Source organism: Papio anubis, chromosome 5 (genome assembly GCF_008728515.1).
Source record: "Papio anubis isolate 15944 chromosome 5, Panubis1.0, whole genome shotgun sequence".
Lineage (NCBI taxonomy): Eukaryota > Metazoa > Chordata > Mammalia > Primates > Cercopithecidae > Papio > Papio anubis.
The window spans coordinates 13086096-13110195 of NC_044980.1; the positions used below are offsets into that span (position 1 = coordinate 13086096).

A 24100-nucleotide genomic window follows, 5' to 3' on the forward strand; every position below is an offset into this window, starting at 1 on the left:
ATTTGTATTTATTAAATGGCACTTCTCATTTTAGAATCTCTAGACCCTTCGTAAAAATATTTTTCTATTTTTACTGCAGGTAGAAAAGACAACCAAAGAAATTTCAAAGGTTGTGTGTTTAACACCCAGCAAGCGAGGTAGCCATTAGGGACCTCATCCTTAAGTTCCAGCAAGAAGCCATGCCTAACCTGGGCTTCAAGTCTGGAAAACGACCCATTGCAAAGATGATGCTTCTGCCTCTCTATCAATAAATGACAGTTTAATTATTAGTAGTATTATTTTTGATACAGAGTTTGCTTCTTGTCCCCAGGCTGCAATGGCGCGATCTCGGCTCACTGCAACCTCCACCTCCCGGGTTCAAGTGCAGTAGCCTTGAGTAGCTGGGATTACAGGTGCCCACCATCATGCCTGGTTAATTTTTTTTTGTTTGTATTTTCAGTAGAAACAGGGTTTTGCTATGTTATCCAGGATGATCTCACCATGTTGGCCAGGCTTGTCTCAAACTCCTGACCTCAGGTGATCAGCCCACCTCAGCCTCCCAAAGTGCTTGGATTACAGGCGTGAGCCACCACGTCCGGCCGATTATTTGTTAAAAGGAATAATAAAATACTAAAAGATAGCTAATCCAACTGAATTATTTAGCAGGCTTTTCTTGTACAAGGCCAATTTGCAAATTGGTGGCTGAGGATGAAAATCTCCCATGAGACCACAGAACTACCTTCCTAATACAAAAACTATAAACAAAATACCAACATAGTGTTACCAAACAACAAACAACTGGGCACTAATTCCTCAGATTTCACTCATTTGCAGTCATCAGATTTTTTAAAAATTCTCCTTCTTTACTTTCTAACATCAAAACAAGTTCATGAGAACCTTAAAGGATTTACCAACATGAATGACAAGTACTCAGAAAATGGATACCATTATAAAAATTTTTGACCTCCATTTTACTGAATATTTCCCAACAGAAATTCCACAAAACACCTCCACTTTGCATAATCATTTGTATAACTCCCTCACATCCTTCCATTTCTCTAATTCTCGTTCCTCTCTCATTTCATTTTCCGGTGACATTTGTCTTTCATTACCAAACTCACCAGGTCTGTATTCTTCCCGGGCCGAGTTAATTTGAACTTCTGTCTCAGCAGAAATTTCTAGCTTCTGTGTCACCTCCTCGGCTGTCCTTTTTGTGTTACTCAGCACAACAATGAGACTCTCGTCTTCTACCAGGGACCCCTGGGTACTTGTCAGGCGGTAAAGCAAGTTATCTTCTAGTTCCTTCATTCTTCTTTTGTTTGCAGTTACATCTTCCATCAGATGAGTTCTTTCTTTCTCCAATTCCTATTAGTTTGCACAAATATATTTTCTACCTCAATTAACAACTCCTGTTGAGTATTCCTTAAGACATTAACCTACATGGCTGCTTTCAAGTTCCTCTACTGTATTTATTATAATCAACTGCAGGAAATATGGACATCAAAAAAGGAGAAGGGCTGGGCACAGTGGCTCACACCTGTAATCCCAGCACTTTGGGAGGCAGAGGTGGGCAGATCATTTGAAGTCGAAAGTTTGAGACCAGCCTGGCCAACATGGTAAAACCCCGTCTCTACTAAAATACCAAAAAAATAAAAATTAAAATTAAAAAAATAGCTGGGCGTGGTAGCGCATACCTGTAGTCCCAGCACTTTAGGAGGTGGAGGCAGGGGAACCATTTGAGGTCAGGAGTTTGAGACCAGCCTGACCAACATGGTGAAACCCTGTTTCTACTAAAATACAAAAAAATTAGCTGGGCGTGGTGGCTCATGCCTGTAGTCCCAGCTGCTTGGGAAGCTGAAGCAGGAGAATCCCTTGAACCAGGGAGGTGGAGGTTGCAGAGAGCCGAGATCATGCCACTGCACTCCAGCCTAGAAGAAAGAGTGAGACTCTATCTAACATAAAATAAAATTAAAAATAAAATTTTAAAAAAATGTAGAGGAGAAGTAACAGAGGAAGGAAGAATAGGTGCCAAGCAACATGAAACCAGCAAAAAATACTACCAGCATCCTTCTAATCACCCATTTATTTTCTAAAGTCAAATCAGTTTCAAGTGATTGCTGTGATTATATTTAACATTATACATATAATCTTCTTTTGAAGGGGACATATATTTGAAAACAAAGATATATATCTGATTATATAGGTTTACTTCTGTCTACTTTCTTAAGACAGTTCCATTATTGTTTAAATGTGTTATTTCAAACTTGCTAATTGAAAAAGTATCCAAGTCTGTGAAAAACTACTCTCCGAAATCTTAGGCAAGCAACTTGAGCTGCAACTCCGAGCACGTTTAAATTGAAAAGTCTTCTTGGCCTGCTGTTGTCTCCAAGAGCCGAAAAGTTTTGCATCTTTTCTGAGGGAGCTTTGTAGACAGCTGGGAGAGTGAAGCCTTGGAAGACTATTATCCTTATTGGCCATTTCTTCCTCTTGGCAGCTTGGAAAGGGAGAGATAGAGGAAGAGGAGGAAAGAAAAGATGGAGCTGGTGGCAAGGGTGGGGGAAGGAGAAATACGTGTGACACCAAGCAAGCCACAGGAAGAGGAAGCCCAAAGGCAGGGAGACAAAAGAGAAATATGCTTCTGGCACCAAGTCAAATTGTACATGGATATCAACTTGCTATCCATGAGAAAGACTCTATCTGTGACACTAAAGAAAAGAATCTAAAATGGAAAGAACAATAAATAAGTGACATTTACAAATTTAAAATGAAACTTATGTATTAAGAGAGTTTATTTGAAGAGCTTCCTGGATATGGAGTCCATTGACAATTTGCGCACATTTAACTGCATTTATAATGTACAATTCATTATAAATAAAATATGGGGAAACTAGGGTTAAGTGCAGGTGACAAACAGCAAAATCACAGGAGAGCATGTTTGACAGTTCCACTGGACTCACGGCAGCTACCTGAATGTATGGTACCAAGCTCAAATCTCTAGATCAGCTTCAGAAATGTATATTCTCAATTGGGTACTCTGGATATGACTCAGTAGGTAATATGGTTTGACTCTGTGTCCCCACTCAAATCTCACCTTGAATTGGAACCCCCATAATCCCCATGTATCAAGGGTGGGAACAGATAGAGGTAATGGGGTCACGGGGGTGGTTTCCCCCACACTGTTCTCGTAACAGTGTGTGAGTTCTCACAAGATCTGATGGTTTTATAAGCATCTGGCACTTCCCCTGCTTGCACTCACTCTGTCCTGCCACCCTGTGAAGAAGGTGCCTGCTTCTCCTTTACCTTTCACCATGATTGTAAGTTTCCTGAGGCCTCCCCAGCCATGCAGAACTGTGAGTCAATAAAACCTCTTTCCTTTATAAATTACCCAGTCAGGTATTTCTTCATAGCAGTGAGAGAATGGACTAATACAGTAGGTTTTATAGATTCTACTCCCTATTGAGAGAGCCAGAAATCTAAAGTGATGCAGTGATGAATCATATGAAAGCATATAAAACATAATGGACTACTCACTGATTACATGATTAATTACACAATTTACCTTTGTTATGATCCAGTGTGCACACAAACGTGGAGGGAAAGGAGAGGTCAGACCTAGCCCAAACTGTCACTGTTAACCATTACGCAAGTTCTTCCCTTTAGTGGCTCTTACAATTATTCATTTTTAGTACTTAGTTTATGCTTACAAGAAACTTATCCCCATACTACTCCACGAATTACATCTTGTTTTAAACTCTATTGCTATGTTGATAACTCCCAAGTTTATATCTCAGCTTCAGATCACACCTCCTTTCAACATCTCCATTGGGACATCTAAGAGACGTCTCCTACTTAGCACCATCAGCAAAACAAAACGTCTGATCCTCCCTTGAAACCTGCTCCACCTCAGCCTTCCACAGCCTGGCAAATGGCAACACTATTCTTCCAGATGCTCTGGCCAAAACTTTTGAACCCTGCTTGGTCATTTTCTTTTCCTCAAATTCAACAACAAATTCATTGGCAAGTTCTATCATCTCCACCTCAAAATGAGATTCAGAATCTAATCATTTCTCACTCCCTCCACTATCACCACCCTGGTTTAAACTATCATCGTCACCTCCCCTCTAAATTAGGAGGTCTAAACAGGTCTCCCTACCCCCGGCCTTACCCGCCGGTCTACTTCCAGCCCAGCAGTCAGAATGATGCTACTAAAACATACTTCCTTTCTCAAACCCTTCCAATGGCCAATCTTTCCACTCAGGGTGAAAGGTAAAGACCTTACCAAGGCCTCTAAGGCTCTACCAAGCTGCCCCCTCCTTCATTACTGCTGGGACCTCATTTCCTACTTCTCTCCCATTTTTCACTTTGCTCCAGCCACACTTGTTATTTCCTACATCAGTGGTTTTCAAATTTCAGTGCATGAGGATCACCTGGAAGGCTTGTGCTACAGGCTTGGAACAGCATCTGGGAATTTGCACTTCTGATCCCATGTGATGTGGTGCTGCTATTCCAGGAAACACACTTTGAGACTCACTGTCTTAAACCCATAAAGAACTCTCTTGCCTCAGGGCCTCTGCATTGGCTGCTGCTCTGTCAGGTCTGTTCTTCTTCCAAATAACTCACTTTCTTCCCTTACTCAAGTCTTCCTCAAATGTCACATTCTCAGTGAGCCCCACCGTGACCACCCTCTTTAAAATGCTAGCCCACCAGCTGACTCTCCAGCTCTCCTGCTCACCAATGTCTGTACGTTTTATGGCATTTACCACCTTCTAACATAATACATAAATTATATGTTATGCTCCAGGGATAGTTTGGTCTTCGAGTCTATTTTGTTCGTTGATAAATTCTCCAGTCAGAGAAACAAAGCCTGGTACATAGTAGGCACTCAAATAACACTGCAAATTGAATGACTAAATGTTGCATCTGTTTTCAAATTGATAAACAGAAACACACAGTGAACTGGAAAGTCTAGTCTTTGTGCCAGAAATACAGATGTGGAAATGCTCAGTCTCTGAAAACCATGACGTTAAAAATAAAGGACGTGCTAACAAAACTGCATGAAGGCAAACAGCGAAGACCAGTGGCCTCGGCTTTATGTTTCAGCCAGCTCATCACCATTGACTGAATGGTTTGAGTTGGTAAGACCCCACCAGACTCTCAGCTCACACTCTGAGCACAGTGAATCAGGTCTGGGGCCAGTCGAGGAAAGGAAGAATTCCCTCTTTAAGCAAAACAAAAGTTCAGGATTTGTATCAATTCTTAATTCTTGAAGATGTAGCAACTCAAGCAAAACCTGCTCTTATCATCTTTGTTTCCATCTGTTATCTGGTTACATATGAAAGCTCCCTTAGTGGTTATTTCAATTCATTGATTCACGAGATGAGAATTTCAAATTTCAGAAAATGTAGAAATGAGTACAAACAAGTGACATTTAATGGCTGCTATAAAATTCATTTCCATAAGCAGTTATAATAAAAGCCTTCACATTATGGTTGTACTAGGAAATAAAAGTGATAATGAAAATTTGAGCAATTTTTACTGCCATATTTATAAATATCACACACTATCACTATCATTTCTGAGTTCCTAAAGGTGAGCATTTAAAGGTCTTCACCTGAAGACAGGTAAGGGAAGAAATGTAAAGCAGTAGGAAGACTGATGGTTTTGACATCAGGAAGACATACGTTTGAATTGTAGCTCTCAACACCCATCAGTTACATGACATTTGCCATGTTTTAAAACTCCGCAGGCCTCAGTATTTTCATCCACAAAACGTATGTAAAAACTGCTCATAGGATGATGGTGAAGATATCGCCAGTAATGCAGCTAAGGTACTGGCTAGATTATGATAACTGCTCAAAATGTCTCTTCCCTTCCATCTTCTCCCTTGATTCATTTCTGGCCAACTTTTCAGAAGCATGATAATGCTTATTGTAAAAACAAGAAGTTTGAAAAATCAAGTCGAAATGTGGCACAAAGTAAATGATAAATGATACTTTGAATTTCACATATTATCATGAAAGTGCATAATAAAGTAGCTGAAAAGGGATAAGGAGAACTTAGAATGCTGAGGACAAATGCTTTCATGTCAACTGGGAATGAGAGCATGGACTGTCAAACTCAAAAGCAGCACCAGGTCTTATCAATTCTTCCTGCACACAAACCTTTATCTTCTGCCCATTTTTTCAATCACATAACCACTGTCCTACTTGAGAATTTACTTGTCATTCATGGACTACTCTAACAAAGCTGGTCTTCCTGCTGATGCTTTTCCACTCATAGTCACTCAGGAGATCTCCCTTACCTATTTCGAAAGGTCCAAAATTCTCAACATAGTTGGCAAAACCTGTCACAATCTACTTTTCTAATCTTATTTCTACTTGAGAACTATGGAATTGAGGTTAAAATCATGCCTCCATGTTCCTTATGAAACAAATATTAATAAAATAAACATAGTAATGATGTATACGATGAGGGCAAACCATTCAATTCTTGATAAAAAAAATAGTAACTAAAAAGATTGAACATTATTAAGATGGTTGTGGTCAATTTAATATCATTGTTAACAAATTTGTCGATTAAAGTAATTGCCTATATTCCCAAAGGATTAAAATAAAGCTAAGAAGTACATTTCCCCAAAGTTTGAAATGGATGAAAATAAAATATACTAAGTAAATAGTATAATTTAAAGTACTATTTGGAATCTCAAAAGCAATCTGTATATAAAATAGAAACAAGTGGCCAAATACATGGGCACTAGAAAGTTATTGGCAAAAGAAAGGTTATCTGAGAAAAAAAAAAAATAGAACAATCGTTGCTTGCTTTTCGTTCAAGGTTAAAAGATTGAAAACCTACTTAGGGATATGGTTATAAGCATATTTTCATTTATATGGCTGATTTAAACATATTTGTATTAAACGATTACTTTCATTGCACCAATTCATAAGAAGAAGATAAGACTCAGATTACTATGATGAGGCAAAGTTAATCAAAATAATTTTATCTGTAAATCTCTTTCCCACCAAAAGGATTATCTTCCAGCAGGCAGATAGATAGATAGATAGATAGATAGATAGATTAAAAAGTAAAGATTTGCACTAAGTATTCTATATAAATTCTAAGACTACAATGTAAAATTCTTATATAAGCGGTGACATATTCCAAAGGGAATTTTAAAAGTACAAAATAGATCAAAGATCTAAAAGTAAGACCTGAAACTATAAAACTACTAGAAGAAAACATAAAGGAAATGCTTCAGGACACTGGTCTGGGAAAAGAGTCTATGAATAAGATCTCAAAAGCACAGGCAACAAAAGCCAAAACAAACAAATAGGGTTATATCAAAAAGCTTCTGCACAGCAAAGGAAACAATCAACAGAGTGAAAAGATAACTTGAAAAATGGAAACAAATAGTTACAAGCTATTTATCCAAGAGGGGATTAATATCCAGAACATACGAGGCACTCAAACATCTTAACAGAAAAAAAATCGATTAAAAAATATGTAAATTATCTGAACAGACATGTCTCAAAACACATAAAAATGGCCAAGAAATATATGAAAAAATTCTCAACATCACTAATCATTGGGGAAATGCAAATCAAAACCAAAATGACATACCATCTCACCCCAGCTGGGTTGGCTATTATCAAAAAGTCAAAAAATAACAAACCCTGGTGAGGATGCAGAGAAAAGGAAACTGTTAAACACTGTGGGTGGGAATGTAAACTAATACAACCACTATGGAGAACAGTATGGAAGTCCCTCAAAAAACTACACACACAGATACACACACTGAAACGAACAGAACTACCACATGATCCATCAATCCCACTACTGGGCATGTACTCAAAGGAAAGGAAATCAGTGTATTGAAGACATGTCTGCACCCCCATGTTTACTGCAGCACTATTCACCATTGACAAGACATGGAATTAACCTAGGTGCCCAACAACAGACGAATGGGTGAAGGAAATGTGGTATACGTACACAATGGAATACTATTCAGCAATAAAAAAGAATAAAATCCTGTCATTCACAGCACCATGGATGGAACTGGAGGTCATTATGCTAAGTGAAATAAGCTAGGAACAGAAAGGAAAACACTACATATTCTCACTCACATGTGTAAGCTAAAAAAAAAAAAAATGTTGATTTTATAGAAGTGAAAAGTAGAACGGAGGATACTAGAGGCTGGGAAGGGTGGGGGAAAGGGTGAGAGAGGGAGAGATTTGTTAAGATACAAAATTACAGCTAGATAGGATGAATAAATTATAGTGTTTTATAGCATTACAGGATGACTGTACTTAATGATTATAATGTATTACATAATTTCAAATAGTTCGAAGGAGAATATTGCATGTTCCCAACATAGAGAAATGATCAATGTTTGAGATGATGGATATGCTAATTACCCCAATCTGATCACTATACATTATACTACGGAAATATCACTATGTACCCCATAAACATGTACAATTACTATACATCAATTAAAAATAAAATAAAAATTTACATGTACAGGGTGGTTTGGTAAAATTTCGTGAACATGGCATTTGTTAATTAAATGATTTTTTACTGTAAGTAGCTTAAAGAAGCCAATGAAAACTAAACTTATTTGTGTACATAAACTGCATTTATAACCAAAGTTTTGAAATCAGTAACAGACAAATGGCAGCCAAAGTTCTCATTCTTAAAGGTATAACGCAGGCTCCATTACCAAATATCATTTCTCTTATTAAACAAGAGAACTCAGAAAGAGATTTCTTTTTCCTCCACCAACAGTGAGCTGGTGATAATGATGTCTATTTAATGTCCTTCTTAAATTACTTCCCATGTCAGTTTCACCAAGTTCAGGAACTTGTACCTCAAAAGGAAATCACACACTTGTTTGCTCATCCAGAATTCTGAACAATGATGATCCCTGAGGCCTTGTATTGTGTGACCAATAGGAGCTGTTGATCAACACTGGCATTTTTCTCCCAATGGAACATAGATTTTTTTTAAGTTTCTATTTTATTCTCTATGATCCAAGTGAGAGTAAGTCTAAGAGATTTGGTTTCTATAAAGGAAGGTTGTTATAGGCCTACTGGTTTCCTGCCTGTTCAAAATGGTCTAGATACATCACCTTCTGGTAATAGCAGCAGAATGTCCAACTCTACTCACAGGTACATCAGATAAACAACTGGATATAGCCTTGATGTGAATTTGAACAGCACATGCATTTAAAATGACTGTCTTGAAGCACACAGAAAATATAAACTCTGTTAAAATTCACGCTTCCTTGCATTCAGATGCTCTAAGGTTTCCATGTGTTTCTGAAGCAAACAAACCTGGAGGTCTGGCAGGTGTACAACTGAGCATTCATGCGACCCAATTATGTGTGATAATAAGGTCCCTCATTGCCCCTGTATTCCCAGGACACAGAACAACTGATTAATTTTTGGAGTCAAAGATGTGTCTTTCCGTTGCATGAACAATTACCGTTCAGAGCCTCCTTTCACAAGAAGAACCAACAAACCTAAGTCATCATGACTCATCCCCACTGAAGAGACTCAGCCTTTGTTTCAGCCCCACATTCCTCAGATGGTTTCCAACATCAACTTCCTATTCTGTGTGGGATATCCTATCCCTTCCTGTGTGTAATCTTCCTAGTGTCCACAGACCTCCTTAAATCAATAAAATTTCAAATTGATATTTTATATTTATAATCATCCAAGAAGTGAGATTATAGTCAGAGAGAATGCATTGTCACTGAAGTCAAAGGAATAATTTGGACTTTAAAACACTGATATATCTGTGTTCATAAAGCACAGACATAAGACTCTTTTCAATAGAGTAACTAGACTATAGGAAATGGCCCAAAAGCAGCAGGGATCAACTCAGACCCATTTGCACCACCCAGATTGAGAAGGTCCAGCAGTGTTAGCAGATTCAGGAATATGCTGGGAAGTGAAGAAGCTGCAAAATAAAAGCCCCTTAGAATAAGCATACTGCTGAAAATCCATCAAAATTAAGCCCAGCAGCTCGCTTCTTCTATCACAAGACCTCATTTTGGGAACAAAATAAATAAAGGTTAGGTGTTATAATGTTGTTCACATTATAAAAGAAAACGAGTGTCTGTTATTATGAAAGAAAAAAAATGAGTCAGAACAAAATAAATAAAGGTTAGGTGTTATAATGTTGTTCACATTATAAAAGAAAACGAGTGTCTGTTATTATGAAAGAAAAAAAAATGAGTGTCACATTATTCTGGCTGATCATTTTGTAAGAATTATTTACTGTGAGCCCAGAACAGATTCTGATAATGAGATGATATTAAACGAGTAATTTTCTCAAGACACTCAATTTTCCTAAGAAGTAAGAAACAGCCTGGTCCTGCATCCACACTGGCTGTTCAGGGTTGCTCCACGTGTTTTCAAATGAGCTTAACAAGCTCCTTATCTCATCTTAAACCTCTGCTACAGGAATTAAGGCCCAGGGATGGGTTATTTTTGTTGTTGTTGTTGCTGTTGTTGTGTTTTGCTGCAATCCAAGTCTGTCAGATCCAATTATTTGTTCCAAGGAGACTGTATTCATTCAGTTGAATATAAGAAAACCAAGGACAAGAATATTATTCAAACTGCTATAGGGCCTCTTATCTCCATGAAGCCAAGGCTACAGGTGGAAGGACAGTCTCAAATACCAGTGACAGAGGTGGCCCAAAAGACCCTCAGGAACTCCCACTTGCTCAAGGTCACATGCTATTGCTCAAGAATCCCAGTTCTGCCTGAAGTAATTATTCGACAATGCTAAATTTCCTCCACCATCTCTATTGAGATTTAACTCGAGACTCAAAAACTAAGCAAGTACATATTTTGAAGGCTGTCATTACCACAACAGCAACTCAGTGGCAGGAATCAGAATCAGTATCTGCCATTCTGAGATCACTCAACCATGTGAATTTATGAAGCTGGATTAAATGCTCCTAATGCAGCTTCCAACTTTATGACCCTGTGATTCATGAGCTATAAATTAACAATAATGTTCAGGAAAAGAGAAGGGAGAGAGAAGGAGAGGAAGTGGAGGAGAAAGAGATAGACATGTGGTAGGCTCAGAAGGGCAAGCACCGTACAACACACAGAAAAGGTACAGAGAAGGGGAAGGACAGACCCCGAAGACTTTGCTGACTGTATTAACATAAATAATCTTCAGGTCAGCATAGAAGGTGTCACTAAGTTAACGAAACTCCTCATTATTATTGAACCCAGGAGTAAATCAATAGCAACGTTAAGAGTTCATGCAGTTTCACCATAACATTCCCATTAAAATCTTCCATGTTTCTTTGCTGAAGCCTCACGTGTTCCCTAGAGAAAATGCTCACTCAAAAGAAGGAAGTTTACAAATGTGTGGCCATTTTTCATTGAGCATTAGGTTATCCCATAAAACAGAAGTAAAGAAGGCATATGTGGAGTTATGTTTCATTAGCACAGTTATGTAAGTAGTCTTCAAAAGTTACAGAGTGAAACTCAGGTGTCACGAACTTCTGTCTTCTCACATCAGACCCCGTCAGGACATACTACAGGGCTCTCTTAGATCACAAATGAGAACTAACAATGCTGTTTGTTATGAGTACGAAGTTTTAATTTTATATTCTAAAAGCATAATAATGAATCAAATGAAAGAAAAACCTAGATGTGTACCAGAAAATTAAAAGTCAACAGGTTAGTAAAACTCATAACAGAACACACTTTTCAGCAAAATCAAGTAATTTAAGACCAGAATAATGATGCTGAAGATGAGACTGATTCCTCGTAGTTTCACCATCAGCCTGTATCAAGGCAATCGATGACATATGTAATTTATGAGACATATGTGAAACATACGGGTAGATGATTGGTTAATAATTTCCTTTAGGAAAAAAAGAAGATACTTGGAGATTAATGGGAAAAAAACACAGGGAATAAAAGGGGAGAAACTCAGTCCTATTACAACTGTTATTATCTTAATTTTGTCAATGAAATATGACATTAAAGCAATGCAGAATGGGAGGGAGCCACACTTCACTCACCTGCTTCTCTGTGAGAATGACCCTCCCAAGTAACTGATCTTCTAGACCTTTCATGGTGACAGTGAAGTCAATGATGGAGGTACGGGCACTTATCTCAGGGGTATAGGCTGGGTTAGGCAGTTTGGTGGTAATGTAGAGTCTAAAGCCATCCAACACATCTACTTCCTTGTCACCAACTTTCACCTTTTTTATAAAAAGAAATTTAAAAGTAAGAAAATAGAGATATACCTTACTATGTCTTTTTTGTATCAGATCAAGTATTGTTTTAAATAATGACATAACTGGAGATCATTTGTATACTAAAAAAGAAATGGTCATGAGGCATCTGCACAGCTTCAGACAACTAGGAGGAAAGGAGGGAAGCAAAGGATGGAAGGAAGACTGAATATAGAATTTAACACCAAAATTGTGATCACACTGCAGGAGTGAGATGGATCCCTTACCCAAAATTCAGTTCAGAGGTTGAGACTGATGATGCTACACATGCATCAAAAGAGTATAAAAAGGCTTATTACTCACATGATGAGACTGTGGGAGAGATCAGAGCAGGTTCCCAAACAGGTCCCAAAAACTGGCTTGAGAGAGCAGGGAGGGGCAGCTGCTCTAGGACTTTATGGTGTTTAGGGGGTAGAGCTGGGCTGAGGGTTCCCACACGTAGGTGTGGACAGGGTGTTGCATGGTTTGAATTTTCAACTTGTGCCAAAGGAGGGGGCACCCAGGTTTTATCAGCTTGCCCAGATGTGAGTGGGGCAGAAGGGGAGAGGGGAATGGAGAAGCTTCAAAACTATCAACATCAAGAGGCAGTCAGACCCCTTCACACGCTACAAAAGTGAAGTCAGTATTCCTAAAGGGATTGCTCTTGGATATTTTAATCCAAAGTCAAGAAGTGTAGAAGAGAAAAACAAACCTTTCCCATGGACTCAAATTTAAGTTGCTGCCCATTAAGAGAATTCTATCTATGTCACATTGACCTGGCCTCATGGTAACTGTTCTGCACATTGTCATCCAGACGTTTAACCTACCTTAAAGGTAGACCCAGTTTTAATGAAGTTTCTTTCCAAAACATTATCTAGTGCTGGATCTAGTTCCTCTCCAACATCTTCAACAAGCAAGGGCCTTCCAAGAGAAAGGCTGTCTTCCAGGTGCTTTCTGAAGTACTTGTGATTCAAAGACGTGATCTAGAAGCAGGATCACAAGGTTCAAGGTTGCTGTTGACAGACATTATTATGAAGCAAGCACAGGGATAACTGTTTTCAAATGCAGCCTAAAGCATTCTACTACAAGAGGCAAATACAAATTGAGCATCCAAAACGTCCCAAAATACAAAACTTGTTGAGAGTCCACATGACGCCACAGTGGAAAATTCCACACCTGACCCCTGTGCTTTCTGATGGTTGAATGTACACAAACTTTGTTTCATGCATAAAATGGTTTTAAATATTCTATAAAATTACCTTCAAGTATATGAATAAGGTGTATATGAAACATAAATGAATTTCGTGTTCTGACTTGAGTCCCATCCTCAAGTTATCCCATTATGTACGTGTAAATATTCCAAAATCTAAAATCTGAAACACTTCTGATCCCAAGTATTTAGGATAAGGGGTCATTCACCTTTTACACAGATTTTTAGAGATCCTGGATTTTGAAACCCACACTTGGTGAAATTGTAAAGAAGTTTAATTGTTTCCATTGTTGTTTAGTAAACCCTTATTTTGTTTTATTGGGAAGCATGTAAAGGTTCTGTGTGGCAGCAATGTTTTTTCTTCACCACTACCATTTTTGTGACAAATAATAATGTGATAATTAGGAAGTATTCATGCAAAATGCTGCAGACTTTGTGTGATACAGCTCTGCCATTCTCTGCTCATCAAAGAGAGCCCTGGACCCTGACAGAATAATCTGAAACCATTGAAAGATGGCATTGGTAGAGATTAACACATATGCAAATAATGAAAGTTTTAGAAAATATTTTCATATTAGATTTAAGCTTGCATCTGCTACTGCTCTACCTAGGATTATAAAAACATCTCTAATGTTTTCAAATATTTCTTTACTCTTGGATTTTTGCTTATCTGAGGCAATAAAACTTAACCGGTAACATAAACATACTAATACACAAATTACCTGGAGTTCATTTCGGCTTTCTTTATTTTTAATCCAGATCTTGCCTTGAGTCTGTGGATCAATTAACAAAGGGTAACGAGATGCCTTCGTGACAATAATTCCATTTTGAATGGACAGGTCATCATTTGGCAGACCTTGGAGGTTCCATTCACTAATAGTAGGAGTATCAATCAACATCTCATTGAGATTTAGGTTCTTTCCAAATGGAATTTTCCGGGCTTTCATTTCCTTCCGCCAGTCATTTAACAGAAGATCACGAAACTCTTGGTTAAATGGACCAGAATAAGATAGAAAAGCTGTAGCCAACAGTACATCCCCTAAAACAGAAAACAAACACCACTGAAATACTTTAGGTTCATCCTTGTAATTGTACAGCATATTAAAAATGAAAAAAATGTAAAAGACAATAATTCTTTTAAACTAAATTCCACAAATCAAACTGGAAGCACATGTGGCTGTGCCAGTGAATAAGCAGTAGTCTGGTTTATTAGTCAATAGGGTCCAAGTGGCCTACCAAGTGATACCTGCTAGCAGTCAAGCACTGGATTACTTTTACTCTCATTAGAAGTGAAAAGACGGCCTCTAAGTTTAAGAGAATCAAACCTCCTAAGACAGAGCCTTCATTAAATATGACCTTGATCAATATACCAATGTACTCACAGAATTCTAAAGTGACCTGATAATAAAAGGCATAAAGATAGTTAACACATCTAATAAGGACAGCACAGATGCCAGACCAATGTCTCTTTCTCTGAAATAGCTGGAGAAACACACACACACACACACACACACACACACACACACACACTAATTTGAAATAATCAAGCATTGTTTTTCATTTGGATTAAAGTATAAGCTGTCTAAAGTATAAGCTGTCGAATTCCCTATCACAGTCAACACACAATCTCATTAATAAAGCAATTTACATACCTACAAGTCTTTTGGTTTGTGCAGCAAACTCTTGGCTTTGCTGTGTCCATCTTTCTTTTTCACCTGCCAAGCCACTGATGAGTGTGGAAGCTGTCTGCATCTTGTGTCTGCATCGCTCTGCGTCTTCAAGTAAGGTCTAACAAAAGTCATAATCACAAGAAAACTTTTACTGAAATAAATATAGCCTCTGGCTCAAAAATATAACTGTAGAACATACCATATTATCTGCCTTCCTGAGACATGTGAGCCATTACTTCACAAGAAGCATGACATTCTATTTCCATGTGTCTGTCCAGTCCTCTCTCTTTTGCCCTGTCCTCTATCTTATCCCCTGCCCATGGAACTTGGCTGGATGCAGTTTCGCTCTTGTTACCCCAGCTGGACTCCAATGGTGCGATCTCAGCTCACTGCAACCTCTGCCTCCCGGGTTCAAGCGATTCTCCTGCCTCAGCCTCCCAAGTAGCTGGGATTATAGGCATGTGCCACCACGCCCCATTAATTTTGTATTTTTAGTAGAGATGGGGTTTCTCCATGTTGGTCAGGCTGGTCTCAAACTCCCAACCTCAGGTGATCCAACCACCTCAGCCTCCCAAAGTGCTAGGATTACAGGCATGAGCCACCATACCTGGCCGGTGCTTAGTTCTTAAAAACAAATGGCTCCAGGGGCTCACGCCTGTAATCCCAGGACTTTGGGAGGCCATGAAGTGGGCAGATCACTTGAGATCAGGAGTTCAAGACTAGCCTGAACAACATGGTGAAACCCCCTCTCTACTAAAAATACAAAAATTAGCCAGGCGTGGTGGCAGGCACCTGTGATCCCAGATACTTGGGAGGCTGAGGCAGGAGAATTACTTGAACCCAGGAGGTGGAGATTGCAGTGAGCCAAGATCATGCCGCTCAAATCCAGCCTTGGCAACATAGTGAGACTCTGTCTCAAAAAAACACAAAAAGCAAAAAACAAATGGCTCTGTTTCTTAGTGTTTAAGCAACAATTGCTTATTCTACTTGTAAAAATCTAAACTTATGAAATAAAATGGGTATAGACAAAGGTTTAGCTACGTGACAAGTCATTGGGTGTTCAAATATATATATACATGCTAAGTGTCTAACAATAGAGGATTATTTATAGTGTATCCATGAATAAGAATACTCTGAAGCCATCAAAAAAAATCCTATAAAAATTTTTATGACCAAGAAAGAAGAGCACAATATATTAAGTTAAAAATTCAATTTATAAAATGGTATTCCTAAATTATCAGTTATGTTGAGTTTAAAACGCATGTGAAAGGCATATATTATGATATGAATAATAACAGAATATGATTAATGTTTATCTCCAGGGTTACCTGTATTTTCCATAGAGACATGAATTGCTTTTGTAATAATAACACATTACAGTGCTTTTCAAAAGCAGGATATTTATTCCGCTTTGTCCTAATCTATTTTCTTCCTTTAGAGTTAAGGCAAAAAAACTAACAGTCCATCAGACAGGCACATCCCCTAACCACGGCCCCTCATATCTGTTTGTTTCCTTCAAGAAGGAAGGTGCCAGTTGGGAAGGACAATCCTACAATCCTACATCATTTATTAGAAAAAAAAAACCTTTTTATTTGTAAGATACTTTTAATATTGATTTGCTTTCGCTAAATTCTTCAATCCCAATTCCATCAGCCAAATCAGAAAATGACCAGGCCTCTCCCTTTCTGGCTTTTGTTTTCTGGAAGCCCAGGCTTCTTTGGGGGATTACAATTTGGAAGAAGAGAAAGGAGCAAATGTTGAGAATGCAAGAGAAAGAAAACCGTAAGTTCCGTGTGTTCCCCCCAGCCTATTGAGGGAAGCACACGGGACTTACTGGGTTCCCTGAGTAGTACTCCCATCCTCAAGCCCACTCTCTCATAGGTCCCAGAGAGGTGACCAGCTCTCCTGCAGGCCTAGGCAAGCTGAACCCTAGGCAAAGGCACTGGCTTCTGCATGGGGCGTAGCCAGGACACACTCTCCTTCAATGGGCCATGCAGGCCTGGGCCATGGTGAACGGTAGATTGGAACCCTTCTCCTGCCTTTTGGGAGGCCCACAAACCCCCGGACTTTCATGGAGTCCTATGGAGGGAGAAGAGCAACAAAAATGACTGAAGATCAAGTTCAGAAGTTGGTTGTAGGAATGTCTGGTTTTTTTTTTGTAAGGAATTTGACATTTGTTGAAATTCAAGTTTTAGAGTTAGAGCCATACTGTTACAGTTCTTCTGTGCTCCCATGATTATTTACCTAACCAATAGCAGATGTTCCAAAACAATAAAGCTTGCTGAATGAATTAAGGTAAAAATGTTAAAATTTACACGTAATAAAATGAGAAGGTAAAATATTTTCCCTGTGTTCAGTAGAGCTTCCTGATACAAATAACCATTCAAAATGGCAGAAATGAACACTCCTTCCAAAGTAGATTCTTTCAAACTGCCATAATGTTTTCCATACATAAGTGAATTTTATGAGGCATAAGTATACAAACCTACATAAGTGCTACTTCTTTTTTATAATTTAATTTTCATTTTAAGTTCAGGGGTACCTGTACAGGTTTGTCATGTAAGTAAACTTGTGTCATGGGGGTTTGTTGTGCAGATTTTTTCATCACCCAGGTATTAAGCCTAGTACTTGTTATTTTTCCTGATCCTCCCCCTCCTCCCACCCTCCACCCTCCAATAAGCCCCAATGTGTGTTGTTCCTGTCTATGCATCCATGTGTTCTCATCATTTAGATTCCACTTACAAGTGAAAATATGTGGTATTTGGTTTCTCAGTTCCTGTGTTAGTTGCTAAGGATAATGGCCTCCAGTTCCATCTATGTTCCTGAAAGGACACACTCTCATTCTTTTTCATAGCTGCGTAGTATTCCATGGTGTACGTGTACCACATTTTCTTTATCCAGTCTATCACTGTTGAACATTTAAGTTGATTCCATGTCTTTGCTATTGTGAACGGGACAGCAATGAACATACTCACACATGTGGCTTTATAACAGAACGATTTACATTCCTTTGGGTATATATCCACTAATAGGACTGCTGGGTCAATGGTATTTCTGTTTTTAGGTCTTTGAGGAATTGCCACACTATCTTCCAGAATGGTTGAACTAACTTAACTCTGACCAACAGTGTATAAGCATTCTTTTTCTCCGCAATCTCACCAGCATCTGTTGTTTTTTGACTTTTTAATAGTAGCCATTCTGACTGCTGTGAGATGGTAACTCACTGTAGTTTTGACTTGCATTTCTCTAGTGATCAGTGATATTGAGCTTTTTTTCATATGATTATTGGCTGCATGTATGTCTGTTTTTGAAAAGTGTCTATTGCAACGAAAGCGAAAACTGACAAATGGGATCTAATTAAAATAAAGAGCTTCTGCACAGCAAAAGAAACTACCAACAGAGTGAAGAGACAACCTATAGAATGGGAGAAAATTATTGCAAAATATGCATTTGAAAAAACCTTAATGTCCAGGATCTATAAGGAACTTAAAGAAATTCACAATAAAAAAAAAAACTCATTAAAAAGTGGGCAAAGGACATGAACAGACATTTTTCAAAAGTGCTACTTCTTTAAAGCTTCCAAAAGCTTTTACTTCGCTTGCAGGAGACTTGTCTTTAAGAGAATATACCATACATTCTGCAGATAGTGAAACTGAAATGTTTATCTAAACTCTTATTGGTACCCCAGTAAAACTAACAAAGCAGGAATTTCAATTCTGCCAAGTAAAGGCTGAGAAGAGGTAGGGGTGAATTTCATACAATTATCAAGGTAAAACAGAGTGAATCTAGCTATTATCTACCAAATATAGGATTTATCAGAGGCAGATACAGATTTTATTAAGCCAAAAGCTTATATACTCTAGGGAGACCACTTTATTTTAAAAAAAAAAAAAAGTATGTATTTAAGAGAAAAAAAGTGACAAAATCCTGGTTACTTAGAAACTCAGGTACTTTTCCTCTGTGATCTCTTTAGACATTTGACTTGAATGCTCTAAAATGAGAACAAAGATAGGTAAGGCACTAGGCTGCCTTGGTTCGTGCCTGTAATTCCAACATTTGGGAGGCCGAGGCAAGTGTATTGCTTAAGCCCAAGAGTTCGAGACCAGCCTGGGCAACATGGTGAAAACCTGTCTCTATAAAAAATTAGCCAGGCATGGTGGTGAATGCCTGTAGTCCCAGCTACTTGGGAGGCTGAGGTGGAAGGATCATTTGAGGCCAGGAATTCAAGGCTGCAGTGAGTCATGATCATGCTACTGCACTCCAGCCTGGACGACAAAGCAAAACCTTGTCTCAATAAATAAATAAATAAATAATAAATAAATAAATCCACCCTGCCTACTTTGCAAGTTATTTCAAAGATTAAATGAGATAACATGGGAGGACACGATTTGAAAAACATAACAAAAATGCTACTACACAAGATGCTATCATTATTACCATCCCCGACTAATAAAGAAACTCAGAATGGCTATGTTCCAGCACTGACTGCCATCTTGACTGACCATCCTGTCATCTCACCAAAGATCCTTGGTGTCCATTATGTGCTATGTATGTATCATGTATAAATTCAGTGAATCTCCACAAAAACCCACACTCTTGGAGAGAGAAGCCATGGAGATGTGTGACAGTCCCTGCCATGACAAAGGGCAGTTACCTGCTTTTCAGTCATGGCCTGTTCATACTCAGCCTGCACCACGTCGAGTTCCACCTGTTTGTCATCCAACTCAGCCTGGGCTTTCTGCAGATCCTGCATGGCCAGGAGATGGCGATTCTCTTGCACCACCAAGTTAGCCTGCACAGGACACGCACAGAGTGAAGAGATGGACAGCCAATCTCAAAACGTCCCTCATTTCAGCGTCTGAGAACTCAACTACACCGCGTGTTGATACCTTTGCTTTGTCCCAGCTCCAGGATCCTTTCAAATCACATTAAGTCCTGAACAAATCTTAATGTGAATTTGACATAAATGTGTATAAGCAGAAAGTTACAGTTCATTAGAAAGGGGGTCAGCAAATATTTTCTTTAAAGTGCCAGATAGTACATATTTTGGGCCAAGAGGCAAAATCAAAACTATTGCTCATGTACTTATTTTAGAACTATTTAAACATGTAAAAACTACTCTTATTTCACAAGCCATCCAAATATAGGTAGTGGGCTAGATTTGGCCCACGGGTCACAGTCTGCCTAGATCAGAACACTGTAATATTAAATGTATATAGGTAAATTATAAAACATGCTAATATTAAGAGTTGTAGAAAAAACAGTATTTAGAACTATCTGCCTAGCAGGACTCATCACTGTTGAGGAATAATAAAGGATGGAAAATGATTATGTACTGATTATAAACATCTAGGTTTTGTGTATCGTGGTGGTCTTGACATTGTTCCTGTCACTTTCACATATTTCTTGCCTTCTGGAAAGCATATTTGATACCTTGAGCTGTGACTAATTAAAAAGGTTTGTTTTTAAAGAAGCTATTAAGATACAATCAAAAGACTTAACCAAAAGCAATATTAGCAAAAGATGAGATGTAAAAAAGTAGTTCATGCCTAAGAAATTTAGATCCTTTAAAATCATTTTTTGAAACCAAATTTTCCCTTTCAAATTTACAAAATGTTACTATTGACTTTCATGGGATGACTAGAAGGCATAGTCTTTCTGAAGCGTTTGAGAAAAGATGATTTTTAAAACACTTTTGAAATAAATTATTTTCCTATCTCAAAACTTCAGGCTTCCAAATTTGGGCAGAATAAATCTTTACGGAAAACCTCAAGAGTTCCATAATTGACTAGATCCAGTGATGGGCAAAAGCATCGCTTGTAAGTTACAATTTAAAAAGAACCTGACTGGTGGAACATTTTTTTCTCAGCCCTGCAGTAAGCTGCAACTGTTGCCATGGCTTCAACACGGAAGGAAAAAGTAAGGTCACCATGTTAAGCAACTTACAAATTAAAGTCAGTTACTAATGACAAACTATTGGAAACCCAAAGAATTTGAACATTTTCCAGTACTTTACTCACCAATAAATAAATAAAATTTTTATTAAATGAAGCTGTCAACAATTGCTAATCAAAATCCTTCAAACTCAATTAATTGCTCAACTTAGGAGTTGTAGAACTCTGTGCAGGTAGCTTAAACCCGGTGAGCTTCAGTTTCTTCATTAAAATATTGAAAAACTAACTCCTAGGACTTTTTGTACAGATTAAATAAGAAAACATATGTAAAATCCCAAGTCTAGTCCCCAGCACATGAGTTCAATAAACAGTAGATGTTGTTACTGTTATTATCCACGTACAATATTTAAGTTCTGCTTTTTTATAATATCCTCTTTATTTGTACATATACTGATTTCCATGAAGTTTTACAGGAGAAATCTCATTATAAGGAACTTGAATAGAATCTAAATTGCTATTGCTGTAATTCATACTTGTTTGAATGTATTCACTACTAGAAGTCACTTAGCCCAACTACAAGGATTGCAAGATGAAAGACAGCAGCTCCTCAGTGTGTCCATTACTAATTAGTGTCCAAGAGATTCCACCTGAAGTTTACCGAATGCCCTTGACCTCTCCTCATTTAAGAAGCAGGGGATTGCAAGTGAAGCCCCTCCAGGAAGAAGGGAAGTTAAAGGCTTAGGTCTGAATTTCTTAATAAATTCAACAGAACCACTTGGTGACAATATGTACTCACTTCCTCTTCTACTCCTCCCTACACAGCAAACATGGATCTGTGTAACAGCATGTATTTTTCTGACTGACATAAGAGCAACCTGACAAGCTGTGTGGTCCAAGATGCTAGATACTTATAAGAATATAAGAGAACAGACTTCTCAGAAAGAAAAGCATGGGTTGTAGGAGCAAATAAAAAGGTTCCCACTTCTGATACTGTTCCCTTTCCTTCCTACTGTAGGACCCAGATTGTCTTGAGACAAGCTGAAAGCTGAAATGTGGATGGCATTGAACACAGGGGAAGAGATCTCATTGTTCTTATGCAAGCCTTGTTCAGAATGTCCATGTTTAAAGATTTCAACAATGTACTTTAACAATAATAACAGAAAAAACTATGCATCATGAACTTAATTGTAGTTCTCTTTAAGACACTATGCATGGTTACTCACTGGAAAAGTATGCGAAGAATGACCTGTAACTTTTCACTTGATATAAATATTGGCTCTAATTAAGTCAATATCAAATTGTCCATTTTTGAGCTACGCTGAAGTCTTCAATAGTCACAATATCCATGGTGTCAGACAGCATGACATCGATTATTTGCTCTGAAATTCTCGGACTCACATGACTCTTTGTCCCTTTAGGTTGTCCTAGGACCTCAAGAGCCTCAATTGCTGAATAAATGGTCTTGGTATCACAACAAGTAGAAACAAAATAGAATTTGCAACTCTATGCCTATCTTCCTGATACTCTTGATTACTTGTATGATGACTATTAAGTTTCCTGGGTAGTTTACAAGTATAAGTAGAATTTAGTTGATGATTAAGAAAGATGAGACCCATACAAAAGCAAAATAACCAAGCCATGAGATATGATTTTGAGACTTCAGCATTTCATTTTCAAAAAACACACTCTCCATTGCCTCTCCATTTGCTGAAGACTGCCTCTTTTAATGGTAGGGGAATATGCAAAAATGAAGCTTAAGTATTCAATTACACAAAGGAAACATAAAGCGTGTCTAAAAAGTCACATTAAATAACAACTATTCAGATATTCAGTCTCTTTCCTGAGAGACAAAACAAAAATGGAAAAGGGAGGAATATGTCATGCCTTAAGCCAAGCTAAGACCAGCTTCCAGCATGTTCTGTCTTGACCCTACCTCATACATAGGATTCTCTGGATACAGATCTTAAATATCAGCAGAGGATTCTATGCTACAGTTTGCGGTGTTTTTTTGTTTGCTTGGTTTTTGTTTTTTGATGTTGTTGTTGTTGTTGTTGTTTTTTCAAGTTTGCATTGTGGAGGAAAACTATCGAGCAGCCCACAATGGACTTGTAGTGAGCATCATTGCAGAGAGTCCATCCCTGCTTAGAGGCTCATACGGTTCTGATTAGAGCAGGATTACAAAGAAGAAAGAAACATCCTGTGCTTGGCCTTTCTAATGCTCCCTCTCCCCATGGACCTGAGTACCCTAACACCAGAAGCCACAGGCACACGTGCTCCTGTGAAAAGATAAGATCAGCTGACCTGTAGACTCCGCCCAGCCACCTTCACCCAGGTCTGCCTAGGAGGCTTACCTTCAGAGGCAGCACCTCTTTGTTTATAGAAAAGAAGGAAGCCATTGCTTTCGTCCAGGAACAAAGACCAGCTACGTTTCCACATACGCGTTTAGCAGTTTCGATGTTATAGTCAGGCATTTCAAAGTAAGGACTCAAAAACTCTATCACCTCTTCATTGATTGTGTCTTTTGGGAATTGCTATGGAAGAAAAGAGTAAAATAAAGTCAAAACACTTCTTTCCATGAAGTCATACTTGCGTCATGCTCTCAATGTTACTGAAACGACTGAACGACCACAAATGAATGAAGGGCATTGTATTTTGTCACTATTTTAAGATATTAGGCAAAAGTCCTAAAGGGAAAAGCACAGTAAGAAATGATAGCAAAGAAGTCTATGAGAACACACTCTGTCTTCTGTAGGAAAGATACCATCCTTAAATAAATATAGTGAGATCCAGGGAAAGAGCAAATTATTTAGGTGACGAACACTAATATGGTTATTAGAATTTCCAGAGCAATAAAGATTTTTTGTCATTAATCCTAAATAGATGAATTATAAGCCCATAAAATCCCCAGTGAAAAATGAATACAAGTGTATTCAGTCTGAGGACATATATATTTAGCATTTATCAGCAACTAAATGCTTAATACATTCAGACAGAGGTTTTATTAAACTCACCTAAAATGTGAAGATAATAACTTGGACATTAGGCTTTGAGGGTGATGAATTAATTTTTAATCACAGAACTATCAAGAATATGAGAGAATTATTAT

The 24100-nt window shown here is 38.1% G+C and overlaps 1 protein-coding gene across 1 annotated transcript in view; it reads right to left on the reverse strand.

The window, feature by feature from the left end:
* The window catches only part of DNAH5 (dynein axonemal heavy chain 5), a 239087-nt gene that overhangs the window by 45980 nt on the left and 169007 nt on the right, over positions 1-24100 (reverse strand). Inside the window, exons 60-66 of the mRNA XM_031666810.1 lie at positions 23346-23525; positions 19755-19892; positions 15083-15218; positions 14153-14469; positions 13048-13203; positions 12026-12208; positions 1101-1344 (exon numbers count right to left, since the gene is read on the reverse strand). Coding sequence (XP_031522670.1) covers positions 1101-1344; positions 12026-12208; positions 13048-13203; positions 14153-14469; positions 15083-15218; positions 19755-19892; positions 23346-23525 — 1354 coding nt within the window. The remainder of the gene's footprint in view (positions 1-1100; positions 1345-12025; positions 12209-13047; positions 13204-14152; positions 14470-15082; positions 15219-19754; positions 19893-23345; positions 23526-24100) is intronic.